The sequence below is a fragment of the Hippocampus bargibanti genome, linkage group LG04, assembly GCF_051943395.1.
Source record: "Hippocampus bargibanti isolate YZ-2025 linkage group LG04, ASM5194339v1, whole genome shotgun sequence".
NCBI lineage: Eukaryota > Metazoa > Chordata > Actinopteri > Syngnathiformes > Syngnathidae > Hippocampus > Hippocampus bargibanti.
The window spans coordinates 11363918-11377664 of record NC_142737.1 but is presented as its reverse complement, the minus strand read 5'-3'; the positions used below and the strand labels follow the sequence as shown (position 1 = coordinate 11377664).

General features: G+C 40.2%; 1 protein-coding gene and 1 long non-coding RNA gene across 3 annotated transcripts; one reads left to right on the top strand and one right to left on the bottom strand.

Moving 5' to 3' along the window:
- Positions 1–244: 244 nt before the first annotated feature.
- Positions 245–8979, top strand: LOC148898980 (uncharacterized). Its single transcript, XR_016114676.1, has 4 exons — positions 245–380; positions 527–629; positions 5993–6096; positions 7754–8979. It is a non-coding gene; the product is annotated as an uncharacterized LOC148898980 (long non-coding RNA).
- On the bottom strand, positions 1301–13713 carry letm2 (leucine zipper-EF-hand containing transmembrane protein 2). Of its 2 annotated transcripts, XM_088994020.1 has the most exons (11): positions 13435–13709; positions 12764–12825; positions 11330–11852; positions 11019–11166; positions 9391–9530; positions 8986–9189; positions 7745–7864; positions 7436–7555; positions 6877–6966; positions 5196–5264; positions 1301–2607 (listed from the first exon to the last, which is right to left on the bottom strand). In XM_088994020.1, exons 2-11 carry the CDS (start codon positions 12808–12810, stop codon positions 2551–2553), a joined length of 1518 nt encoding a protein of 505 aa, XP_088850146.1. In that variant the 5' UTR covers positions 12811–12825; positions 13435–13709; the 3' UTR covers positions 1301–2550. The 2 variants fall into 2 exon arrangements, with proteins under 2 accessions (XP_088850146.1, XP_088850147.1); XM_088994021.1 differs by lacking the exon at positions 6877–6966 and having other exon boundaries at positions 13435–13713.
- Positions 13714–13747: the final 34 nt, after the last annotated feature.

Below are 13747 nucleotides of genomic sequence, written 5' to 3'. Positions count from 1 at the left end.
TTAGTCCTAAAAACGCGGAATGTCAATTTTGGTCAAATTCTCACCACTGAGTATATTAAATTCCAGTGTATAATCCAAGCAACGTCCGGTATTTGCTTACCTTTTCGAAACTGAAGCAGTTACTGTAGTCGGATTTGTCTGGGAAAGCAAACTGCTGTACATTTGACGGTAAACCTTATATACCTCTTTAATGTTGACCTAAAACTTGTTTGGTAAGGGTGACAATATTTTTTTAGTATGATTAAATGGATAATCGTGTGTTTGATCAAGTAACTGATGTTGTCATGTAAATCACTCAATTCACTACCCCCAAGTCATCGTGTTTCAAAATGGCCGCTGTAGCTGAACAATCATGGAGAAATGGAATGGAAAAGTATCAGGTGAGTAATAATTTTAATACTTTGTACATTAATCAAGGCATCTGGGGGGAATTTGTGGGACGAGGAGACTGGAATGTAATTTTTAAGATGCATCGAGTTTAATAATAATACATTTCATTTCTAAGCGCCTTTCAAAACTGTCAAAGACACTTTACAGTCCCTGGATTTTTTATGTGAGGGTGAGCAGCGGCAGCCATTCGCGCCAGCGTTCACTCTACCCGGAAGTAATACAGCCCAAGAATGCATTGGGTGAGTGCACATATGTTTCCTCAACACGTTAAAGTAGCTTGTTTTGACACAAACTAATGCTTATATATATATATATATATATATATATATATATATATATATATATCAGTGACGTGCAGTCAGTGGAGGCAGGTGAGGCAGTGCCTCACCTGTCATCATGGAAAGCTGCAGAGCGCCATCCCTGAATTTGTTCGGGTTTTTCTTTTTTCATGCTTGGGTGTTGATAAAGCATTGGCCATGGACTCTGGTAAAGTTTTTTTCTTTTCCACAAGGGGGCAGCATTTCCCTTTTTTCTATGTTAACGCTTTGTTCCAGCTTCAGCTCTTGTTAAAGCCACATATAAACCAATATGTATGTATTGCATTGTATTTTGGACAGCCGCCCCCATTTCAAGCTCATATATCTCCAGACCCATATAATTTAGGAATTAACTCTTATTTTCAAATGAAAGAAGAGAGTCTTTGTTTTTTTTTACACTGAATTGAATGTTTATGCAGTCCGAAAACTCAATATTCTGTGGATCCTGAAATTTGAGTGACAATGACAACAACCCTGGCACTGGAGTGGAGACATATTTGCACGTCTAGCAGTGAATGAGTTAATGAATGGCATCTATTAAAAAACAGTACTGTTATGAACAAAGAAACGGACGGAGCAGGGGAGACTAAATCTCACAAAATACAGTATTATTTTATTAATACAGAAGACTATTTTGTGTAACATTATGGATTATTAGTATGAAAGGGGCAACAATTGGGGCAAGGTGATAAAACTTATTTAAAGCACATTTTAAAAAATAACATTACGTTGAAGCACGGGTGTCAAAGTCAAGGCCGCCACATCATTTTTTCGGCCTGCGAAAGCAAATCAAAATTCCATGATGCTTGCTAAAATCCTAACCAAAATTTCATATTTTTGGATGTAAACCACAATAACAGTCATTATTCTTGACTTCAGATTTGAAAACTAGTTATTCATTAATTTGCTGTGTGCTCTATATGTAATATTTGAAGGGATTTAAACATTCTCATGGCTTCCCCAAATTCATAACGGCCCTCAAGAGGAAACCATAACTACAATGTGGCCCACGGCAAAAAAATGACAGACACCCCTGTTTTGGAGTTTAAAGATCTATAAATAGAATTTATTTCTGAGTAACATTTTCAGTATATTCTCTTCAGAGTCATGAAACTCATTTGTCTCAGTGTTAAAACAATACTTTCTTTACACTTTAGTATATTCAAATAAAATAAAGCAGCTTACATTTTGCCGCAGTCTTGTCTGTGTGAAAGGAGTGAACGCTTGTATTCTCTATAAGCACCCGTTTTTCAGAACCGAGGCACCATGTGGCCTGGAATTTGTTCTGGTCAACTTCCAGGTCGACACATAGCAAATAATAGTCCAGTTTTGGGTGAAAATAACATGAGGTGGATGGGTTTAGTATAACTGAGTTTGTTATATGTGGAACAGGCGCAACCGGCAGGCGAGAGGGTGAAAAAAAAAAAAGCAAACAACGGGAGCTTTGATCATTTCATGAGTTTGCATAGCAAACTGTACACAGCAGCTGCTGCCAAAATGTATAGCCACACATGACAATGTACACATTTACAAATTTACAAAAGGAGGAATCCATGCGGAAAAGAAAAAAAAAGGAGTCACGATTGAGACAGTCGCCCGGCTGCGCCATGCTAAGTATGGAGAAGGAAATGGGAAGAGAGAGCGTTTTTGAAATACAGAAGTCTGCATTCCAAAGCACCTTCGCAGCACCCACAGTTAATATCTTCAAAGACCCTCGTTTGCTTGAATCGGCGCATAAGATGTAAACAAATTGATACGTTGTCAATAGTTCGTAGTGTCATTCTTTGGGGCTGTTGTCTAAATTCATCTCCCCCTTTTGCGTCCAGACGCTTGCACGCCACTTTTATGCACCGTTGGCACTTATCTTGCTCTTCTGGGAGACTTCGGTTGCTGCTTTAGCCTGTCAGAGAAACCACAAAAAGTTTGGTTTTTAGTTTTGTTTTTGTAGAAAAAAGTATTGAATACAGTACTGGTATCATATAACATATTTTGTGTCAATCATGGAGATACAGTAAATAAAATCTTGAATTGACATTTAAAATTCCATTCCACTTTCCCCAATTCGGAACGACAAACCGATGTGGATTAAGTACTCGGCTAACTTCATTATCTCCAATACAGCTATTATGTTTTTTGGTAGCATAAGGAAAGATTTAGAGACTGCGGAGTTTAACAAAGTACCATATTTTCTGGAATATAAGACGCACCTTCAACGAATGACATATTTAAGAACCTTTTTCCATACATAAAGTCCACCGCATTATATGGGGCACCTTCAATGAATGACATATTAAAACATTTTCCATGCATAAGGCACACCGGATCATGAGGCGCATGGTGAGCCTTTGAAAAAAAAAAATATTTTAGGTGCGCCTTATAGTGCCGAAAATACGGTAACTTAAAGGACAACCGACACCATTTTGTTTCGTAACTGACATCAGAAAAACATTTTATAGCATCTAAAATACCCAAAACACGTGGACTGATATTTTTAGTCAAATGCAAAACACCAATAAAAATGACTTAAAGTGTCCCAAAAATACTTCAAAATGACCCCGGAAATGGCAAGTTTCAGAAGGTCCCACCCCCTTGTTCGTGACGCCACGCCAGAACGTCTTGCCTTGCTCGAGAATCAAAACAATGGCTTCAGATTCGGAAAAGATGCTTTCTTGTTACTCATCCAGTTCTGAATATGATTCAAATAGTTCTGAAGAGGAAAGCATAAATATTTGCAATCGATTAAAGAAGTCCTTCCGTGTCATTTTGAGGCGTCTGGACTCCAATGTAGCGTCCTGGAAAATGCACAAGATGGCGCCTAAGCTCTGTTGGAAATCAGCTGATTTGCCTGCTGGGAATTTGTGTTAACTAGTATCAAATAGTAGTCTTGGTGCAACACACGATTCACCATCGCGTTATTTGTTTTTTCCTTCTAATTTCGCCATCAACACAAAGTTTTCAGACCAAACAAAGTACCCAAAATGTATCGGGTGTCGCTTTGTCAGTCAGGGGCGTTCCAGACGTGACGTCAGGCATCGTCATCAACTCGAAAACAAGACTTCCTGAAATATAGCTATATGCGGTGGAATCTTTGTAAACTATGCTCAGTAAGAAGTCATTTGAAGTGATTTTACAAATTATGGACACAACTTGTCCGGAGGCGTCGGTTGTCCTTTAAACTTTAGGGTGACTTTGGGTGATGGCGACAGCTCTATACATAGCGGCTATTTCGAGATCACTGATCAAAGTTTCCATTCAGCCATTTTCACACGCGCTTGTGCTTTTGTTAGACTGGACCAACAATCTGAAAATTCTACATTGCTTGTTTTTGTTTTGCTTCTTTTTTTGTGAATGAAGTGATATGACTCATCCCAAATAACAAATGTGGTCTAAAAGGAGGTTAGGATGTTATTTGTGAAGAACAAAGTCAGGAAGAGGTAATCGAATGAGAAAATACATGTCTGCTAATCCTTTCTTCACTGCTTTGTCTTTCATCAGAAACATGCTCACAATTTGCAGCTACAGATTTAAAATAAATACTTTGTGTAAGACCTTCTTAATGATGCCAAAGGAAAGTAAGTGAATTTGCGTCCATTTAAAGGACAACCAACATCACTTTTTTGTTTTTTAACTGACATCAGAAAAACGTTTTATAGCATCTAAAATACCCAAAACACACAGTATGATATTTTTAGTCAAATGCTAAACACCAATACAAATGACTTCAAGTGTCCAAAATCTGTAAAAAATGGAGTTGCGAATTGGGCATTTTCAGAAAGTCCCGCCCCCAGTTCGTGACGTCACGCCAAGACGTCTTGCATTGCTCCAGAATCAAAACAATGGCTACAGATTCGGAGAATATGCTTTCTTGTTACACATCCAGTTATGAATATGATTCAAAAAGTTCTGAAGAGGAAAGCATACATGTTTGCAATCGATTAAAGATTTTTTTTCCGTGCCATTTTGAGGCAACATTGGGGGAAATGGATCGCCAAAAAAGAGGCAGAAAATGGCGACCAAGCTCCATGTGAGGAATTAATCAGCCCCGTTTCCACAGGCTGATTAATTCCTTACATGGAGCTTTGTCGCCCTCTTCTGCCTCTTTTTTGGTGGTACACGAAGTTTTCATCCCAGCCAAGTACAGCCAAATGCATTGACGTGATGGAAGGACTGCTACAATATGTCCTTTTTTCGGTCAGGGGCGTTCCTTCAGTGATGTAACGTATGGACTCGTCACCAACTAAAAAACAAGACTTCCGGAATATTCAGCGCGAGTCTTAAAACGTAAAATATAGCTATATGCGGTGGAATCTTTGTAAAATACGCTCAGTAGAAGTCATTTGAAGCCATTTTACAAATTATGGACACAACTTGTCCGGAGACGTCTGTTGTCCTTTAAGGTGCCTGGTCAATTCCCTCACTGCTCTCATGTGTTCTCAAATTGTTCACCAACAAGTTTTTATTTATTATTATTCACATTTTTCTGCTCACCTGGAGGACTTCAGCGGGAGTTAAAGGTTTGTCTGACATGATCGGAGCCTTGTTCCTTATCTCCTCTGCCTGCAACACAAAGATGATAAACGTTTTCAGTCAGACCAAGCATCGAAGAAATGGTTCTGAATACATTTGACTTTACCAGAAGAATACTAGAAATAATGGATATAAGTAATTCACTTGATAAACTAATGAGGGTACCGTATTTTCCAGTGTATATTGTGCACCCAAAAGCCTTGATTTTCTTCAAAAGATGATCCGGCGCCTCATACGCCGGTGCGCCATATATGTGAAGTAATATTGAGCCACAAAAGGTCTGGCAACTACGGGCAGCAGCCACCGACTCCATTTCCCCCCTCTAGAAGTCGTGCATAACACCTGCCTCTACTGTAGCCTCTTATAATGTGGTTTACCTTATATTTGGAAATCTTTTATCTATTTATAACATTTTTCTTTAATTGAAGGTGCGCCGTATACACCGAAAAAGATGGTAATTTCAATAGCAAGATTGAAGTCAACCTTGCATAATTTAACAAGATGCATCTTAAACTTTACATCAAGGCTTACTGTACTTACCGCTGTAAAAGTTTCACGCAAGAACACCTTATATGTGGATCAATATTCAGATTTCTTGGATGCAGTATGTCTAAAGTTCTGTAATGTGCTTTGTTGCAGCTGCAACGGTTGAGAAAGCTCTAGATCAGGGGTCGGGAACCTATGGCTCTTTTCATGATTGCATCTGGCTCGCCAATAAAACTTAATACATATTCTCGCTTTTTTGCTGTTCATTTCAGTTTGGGCGGCAGTTGGCGGAAAGCGCGATTTTGATTGGATGATACTGACCTCGTTGGAGGAAAGCGCAATTTTGATTGGATGATACTGGCCATTTTCGAACCAGGTAAACGCCCCTTTTCAATAAGCCCGACGAGTACAAAAAATATCGTAACACTTCAAGTTGAATAAACCAAAGGATGCGCAATTGTGGAGAGAAAAGGTTCTGATTCCCATTTCATTCTCATCAGTGGAATGTCAGTGGCACTTTGACAAGCCCTATGCTAACCTTAGCATCAATATACTTCTGCGAGAGACAGCAGAAAGCAAGTGTGGAAGCGAATGAGCCGTGTATGGGCTTGCTAGCAGTAACATTGCGTTTGGACCCGGAAGGGTGACTTTCATTCCGATCGTTTGGCTGGATGTTTTTTTTAACAATCACGAGGAACGCAAAACCATTCATGTTAACGCTGAGTACTATCACAAAGTTATTTTAAATAATACATTCTGTTCATTTTGTTGAAAAGTGGCCGCGCGTGTGTGCTCTCACTGAAAAACATCTAAATATTTTTCTTTTATGGCTGTCTTAGTCAGAAAGGTTCCCTACCCCTGCTCTAGATAAATAAAGCAGTATTGTATTCTCTTTACCATGTCACTACCTAGTGGATAAATAATGTAACTGCAGTCACCAGCATAGCTTCTATTCTATGTGCTTTATTTTATAGTGCGGTGTACCATATACATGAAAACAGTTTTAAAATAGGCCATTCATTAAACATGCGCCTTGTACTCCGAAGCACCTTATCGTCTGGAAAATACGGCATTTTGAAATGAACTCGATAGTGTTTGTGTCAGAACTTATTTCCATCTTATCGAATGTTATCGAGTGTTGTCGGAAGGTACGGACCGGCCTGTCTTTGATGATGAGTGCAGGGTCCGACAGTCGGTCTGAGCTGACCATGGTCCCATTTGCGGCGTTCTCTACCGGAGTGGTTTTCTGTGAAAATTACAGCCAGGAGATTCACGTCATCTACAGGCTGACGGTGAATTTTGAGGATTAGAACTCTGAACACGGCATGACACAATTCACTTGCGATTTGACATTTGGAAATCCAAACTAGTAACAGAAGATTGGCAACCCTATCCTAAGAATACATGGCTTCGCGCTAGCTATCTAATTGCTATCTAGCTCCCTGCCCGGCTATCTAGATAGCTATGTATTAGCTATATAGCTATCTAGCTAGCTTTCTATCTATTTGAGTTACATCCGGGTTGAGTGAACGCTGGCGCGTGTGGCTGCCGCTGCTCACCCACAGAAAAACCTGTGACTGTAAAGTGACCTTGAGAGTATTGAAAGGCGCTTAGAAATGAAATGGATTATGATTAACTTGCAAAAGCTTGAGTGACGTTCAGCGGTGTCATAAAGTGTAAAGTCGTGCTTAAACAAAACTGCAAGTAGGTCGAACCTCAAGTTTGGGCACAGGCGGGATGACAGGAGCCTTGGGTTTGATGTCAGTCAGGTACATGGCCCTGGAGAGCAGCAGCAGGGATGGAGGAACGTTCTCATTAAGGTGGAGGTCCAGCCACTAGATTGAGAGAGGCAGGTATTAACAGTATGGTTAATGTGGCTGACCAACATTTGTGGGAACCAGTGTGCGTATATGTGCCATTTGTTTTTTTAGATGAGAAAAATACAAGAATCTCCACAGGAAGTTACAATAGAAAATAAATGGTGGCACGCTACTTTCATTTTCAATCAGTGCCTAATGGTTTACCTGTTGCAGTTGCAGACGGAGCTGATCCGTAGTAAGACCGAGAGATCTCATTCCACGGCTGCGGCAAGCCGCCTGCAGCTCGGACACACTCATTGCTGATACACCCTCTGCTGCAATCATCTGCACAAAAAAATGTACGTAAAATAAATACCTTATTTTCCAGTGTATAAGGCGCACTGGAGTAAAATGGTGTATTTTCAAACTTTTTCCAGATATAAGGCACATCAGACGAAGTTGCACCTTTTAATGAATGAAAAAAGTTTTCTAAATATAATATATAAAAGTTTTGCACATATAAGGCACACCACATATGGCAGTAGAGGCCGGGGTTATGCACTACTTCTAAGGAAAATTGAGTCGGTGGATGCTCCCAGCGAGAGCTGGTTTAGATCAACATTATTTCACATATAAGGCTTATCTGCGTATAAGGGGCAGGGTCATATTTTGAAGAAAATGAAGGCATTTGGGTGTGCCTTATACACCGGAAAATACAGTAAATAGATATATTTCTGACATGAAGAAAAGGAGAACACGATCAACATCAGAACCCAAATTTAATTTTTTCACTGTTGGGAAGTTTTGTCTGAATTTGTTGTGAAATCTAACAGATGAATTAACTCCGTAGATATTTTTTGAGTTACACAAAAATTCTTACTCACAGAGTCAAAGTCTTATTTAATGCTGCAGTGTAATTTCCCCAGAGTATAAAATCATCCGTCAAGAGAATGGACACGTTAGGGAATAATAATAATACATTTCATTAATAAACGCCTTTCAAAACTCTCAAGGTCACTTTACAGTCACAGGGTACGTTTTTTTCTGCGGGTGAGCAGCGGCAGCCACACACGCCACTGTTCACTCAACCCGGAACAGCACAACAGATAGAAAACTAGCTAGCTGATAGATTGATAGCTAATAGACAGCTATCTAGGTAGTTAATAGATAGCTAGCTAGGTAGCCAGCTAGATAGCTGCTGCTCACCTGCACAAAAAATCATGTGACTGTAAAGTGACCTTGAGTTTTGAGAGGCGCTTAGAAATTAAACGTATTATATAATAATAATAATAATAATAAAAATAGCAAGCTAGATAGCTAATAGATAGTTAGCCCGATTGCTAGCTAGATAATAATAATACATTTCATTTATAAGCGCCTTTCAAATAGCCAGCTAGATAGCTGGATAGCTAATTATTGATAGCCAGCTAAGTATTCCATCAAAGCCCGTTCAATCATCCGCTCACCTCATCGTCTGACTTGATGGTCCTTAGTTGTAACATGAGCTGAAATCGCAACAAGTTGTTGGTGCCGATGGGTTGCAGTTCCAGCAGTTTACACAGAGCCACCAGCTGGGGGCGCTCCAGGTGCTCCAACGTCAGCTCGTCCTCGAAGAGCTTTGAAAATCGGACGATGTCCTTGGTGGTGGGCTGCTCGCCGGTTCCTCGAACCTGGAAGTGACACATGGATGTTCATGTGAAATGAGAAGGGCTAGCAGATTCCAACCCGGTGGGTGTTTACTGGTCAGTTGATGTTGAACAGCACTGGCTCTCAATTATTTTGGAAGTATTGTTATAGGTGACTTGAAACTTATACACTGCCACACAAGTGAACCTACAAATGCTAAAGGCAAGTTTTTTTCAACGATGTACCTGCTGAACATAACTGGAGAAGCGTTGCGCCTCATCCTCGCTCTGAGCCGAGGCCTTGTTCCTTCGAGCCATCTCGGCAATGGTCTCTTGAAGAAATTTGGCGAGTTCCAGCTTTGCAGCCAAGCCTTTCTTTTGCTTCTCTTCCTGCACAAGAGAAGGTGGAGATATTATTTTATAAATTTTCAGTTTGATTTTGACTGTATTAACGCATTCACTGCCATTTCCCGATTTTTTTTTTTTTGGGGGGGGGGAATTGGAAAGCATTATGTGGAGTTTTTATTTTCTTGCAGGGGCGGGAGGGTGCCGAAAAAGCGCCGGTCAGACTTCTGGATTTGCCTTTTGTACAGCCGCCCCTATATCAAGCTCAGATAACTCCAGACCCATATAACTTAGGAATTAACTTTTTTTCTGATGAAAGAAGAGTCTATGTCTATGTAGTCCTAAAACTCAATATTCTGTGTGTCCTGCAATATCAATAAAATGACAAAAACCCTGGCACTGGAGTGGAGACATTTTTGCACATTGTCTGGCAGTGAATGAGGTAATTAACCGCAGCAAGCAACATCCACTTCAACCCGGATGAAGGTGTCATCAAGGGGACTACAGTTCGTTGGTGATGATAATATGTGACATCATCATGGTCCATTACAGAAACACATCACCCGTAGAGAAGATATGGCATCTGTAACACTGAATATTAATAGTAGAGCTTCAATAGAAAGTGTGGTATGTGGTAAAGTATTCCAAAGACTTTCTGCCTCATTGCACATTTGTCATCGTACCATCATTTTACTTTACGTTGTGCATATTAGGGAGAATTTTGCCCTTCTGTTGCAATTCCATTTGAATTTTGTCTAATAGATACACCTTTGGAACTATAGAATTAATTTCAAACCTCACGTATTTTCCGGTGTATAAGGCACACTGGAGTATAAGGTGCACGGCCAATGAATAGTGTATTTGCAAACTTTTTCCATATATAAGGCATACCGCACTATAACGTGCACCTTCAATGAATGAAAAAAGTTTTCAAAATTAAGGCACTACAGTAGAGGCTGGGGATTACGTTACGCACTACTTCTACGGGCTGGAAATGGAATTGGTGGCTACTGAAATTAGATGCGAGACCTGTTGAGGCTCAATCTTACTTAAAGTATATGACGCAGGGTCATCTTTTGAAGAAAATGAAAGCTTTTGGGTGCGCCTTATACACCGGAAAATATGGTAATTTATTTTGATGTCCCTGCACAGAGGCCTCCAACCATTAGATCAGGAAAGAGAGTAATTCGGACAATGTTTACACCATGATCTGAAAAGTCATACTGTTAGCATCTCCAGGTCTGTTTTAAAACTTTACTTATGATGTAATAAATAGCAAGGACGTGTCCATGGAGGTCAGATCCTTTAAAAAAGGCAGGCTACATACCCCGAGTACACTGAGTCACGCTCAATAATATTCATCTGGGGTGATGCTAAGGACGAGATTTAAAAATAATTTATGTGCGTACGACAAGCTAACGGCTTCCAAAATAAACACAGTCAGCTGGCAGACATATTTGCACCATATCTGTATCTTATGTTACATAATCAGCATGAAAGGGTCACTGAGTGTGTGTGTACATGCCAACGTGCCTTTTTGGACTCTGTCTCGAAGGTGGAGGGCAACATCTCTGGGAAGAGCTTGAGAAAGACAGGAAGGAGGAACTCCATAAATGGGACGATGATGAACACCATGAAGGGAACCAGGCGGAAGAGGTCAGCGCATGTTCTCATCAGCTGTGAGCACACACGTGGGAAGGAAAAAAAAAACACCAATTTGTCCTTTCAGCTCCCACATTTTGTTATGCGTTAGTATACAAGTTCACATGCAATGAACCCTGCTGACTTTTCCTCGTTACGCCCTAGAAATGTTTTTCAAATAATTCAAAACATCTCTCACCCTTCTCCGTTCCCTACGTGTGAGGATCTGTCCGTGCAGTAGACTCCACACCATCCTCCCCGCAACGGTGGTGTCAATTCCGAGCAATCGGAAGCCATTATAGTAATGTTTTAGCTCGTCAACAATCCTCAGATACAGAGCTTTCTTCACCAAGGATTTTTCCTGCACTGCCGCGACAGCAGCGGGCTCTACAGGTGGCGGAGGTGGTGTTTGTGGTTGGGCTACAACAGATTCTGGGTCCTTCTTTTCGCACAACCCCAAATTCTGAGGAGAGGCTGAGGTTTTCGTTTCGCCATTTTTAATGTCTTGGCGCCAAGCGACGCGAGTGTGCAGAGCTCGGGCGAGTAGGGCGGAGCTTTGACTGCAGCCTAGATTGCGGTCTCTGTAACAACGAGGGTAGCCGTAGCGGGAGTGCCTCAATGGGTTTGTCGATGAGGAGATGTTACGTGGAGGGTCTATGTGGAGGTAGGCTCTGGATGATAGAGAAGAGCAACTGTGCCTTTGGGATATAAGATACGATCCCCTGTGTGGACATCAAGAAAAATAAATGAGCGGATACCATTCAAAAATGGTAACATTTGGAGTTTTTTTTGAAGAGAAAACATTAGAAAATTACTTCTTGGTACACAAGCAACAGTACAGAACTTTTCAACATTGTCTTTTGTGTCGAGTACTAATGGGTTCATGGAAAAATGCCAATACTTATAGGGCGCAGCTGCCCAAGAATTCATTTCCCACAATGACAGCAGATTATTCAAATGCTTTGCCACATTCTTCCACATTCACTGGATTAAAACTTTTCACACTTCCATGGTTGACAAAGTGGAAAGTGCGTTTACTTGATTTGGAGACCACGTTCTTGAATTAATAGGAAATAGTTAAATAATAGTGTTGTATACATAAAAATATACATTTTTTTTATGTATTTATACACAAAAATAAATATGTCTCAGAAATAGATACATAAAGACACAGTGGACAATCACACGTATGTAATTAGATTGTAACACTTACATAACATCTTCCTACACACCTCTTCAATTTAAAATGATTAACTTGTGAGTGGACACCACAGATTTTTTTACACTTTCTTTACACTTTTTTTACACAAACTAATATTTCGGGTGGAAATACTTGAGACTATAAAATGAAGCAAATCATAAATAAGGAATTAAACATAAAAAGCCTTCTACAATTACAATTCAAATTTGTGAAGGATTTCAAATAAGAGGGGAAACGTCAACTGTAGCACATGAGCTAAAAAGCAGCAACAAGTGGGCTCCTCGGATGTATTTTGTACAAGGCATATTTTTCGGGGTCAACCTCTTTATTATTCTGTGACATAATATAAAAACGATGGCGTCTCTATTTTAGCTTGGAAAACATTACGGTGTAGATACATCTAGGTGATAATGACTAAAATTAAACTCTTACCTGGATCGTGTCACAGCAAAAAGCACCTGGTGACTGAAAACTGCCATTGCATGGGGAGATCACTAAGGGGCAGGAACAGAAGGAGAGATACAACCTTAGATCCAATTACAATTCAGTTATCGAAGACGTTAATTGTTAGTCAGGCATGCGTATTTCGCACACGGCGGATTGTCAAGAGAATTTCTTGGTCGGCAAGCTCGACTCGACATAATGATAATAAACGTCAGAAGCGTGATATTAGAAACAGTTTGCACTTGTCAAAACGCACAATAAATCAATGAGAATCAGCTATAAAATGCGCATTTAGGTTAGAACAAATGTACAACCACTCGTTTACAATACACGTATAATTTGAGACTAGTTTAGTCTTTATTAAGTAATTCTTTGATGCACCGACGTAACTCGGACTCCACGTTCAGGTCAACGAACAACACTCGCAATGTTTTGGTTATTTTCCACTCACGTCACTTCAGACGTTAAACTGTTGTCTCGGCAAAATCGAGTGGAAATGTAAAATCATAAAGACAAACGCATTTGTGGACATCAGTCGACTCTAAACGCATAATCTTCGAAGTCATGTTATATCCAACTGACACTTGCAACTATGCGTTTTTTTTTGTCTTAGCTTGTCATCCGAGCTAGCTAGCGAATGAAATAGCGAGCTCACAAACCTCCAACGTCAATGACCAAACTGTCGCTGCTGACTTTCTGTTTAAAGGCTTGATCGGTGCGACCTGAGAGATGCGATCCATACTTAAACGGCCATTGTAAACAAAAACGACGATGTCAGTGGAAACAATGGTGATAAATCCATTGGCGGTGGCAGAAGCAGATTCGAGAGGAGCAGTCGTGTCTCCTCCTCCAATGTCTTCTCCGGACGCTACTGAACAGAAACAGTCGACGCTTGCTAAACTGCGACGTTGAAACAGCTTCGACTACGCATGCGTGGATTAATTTTTTTTAGTTTTTATTTTAATCGTTAAC

What these genes read in the sequence shown, in the direction of transcription:
- letm2 (XM_088994020.1), bottom strand. Translation starts at nt 12,810, where the DNA reads ATGGCAGTTTTCAGTCACCAGGTGCTTTTTGCTGTGACACGATCCAG. An exon ending in CACGTAGGGAACGGAGAAGG is followed by an intron (nt 11,167 to 11,329) that starts GTGAGAGATGTT and finishes GTGTGCTCACAG; the next exon opens with CTGATGAGAACATGCGCTGA. An exon ending in TCATCATCAAAGACAGGCCG is followed by an intron (nt 5,265 to 6,876) that starts GTCCGTACCTTC and finishes TTTGTGTTGCAG; the next exon opens with GCAGAGGAGATAAGGAACAA.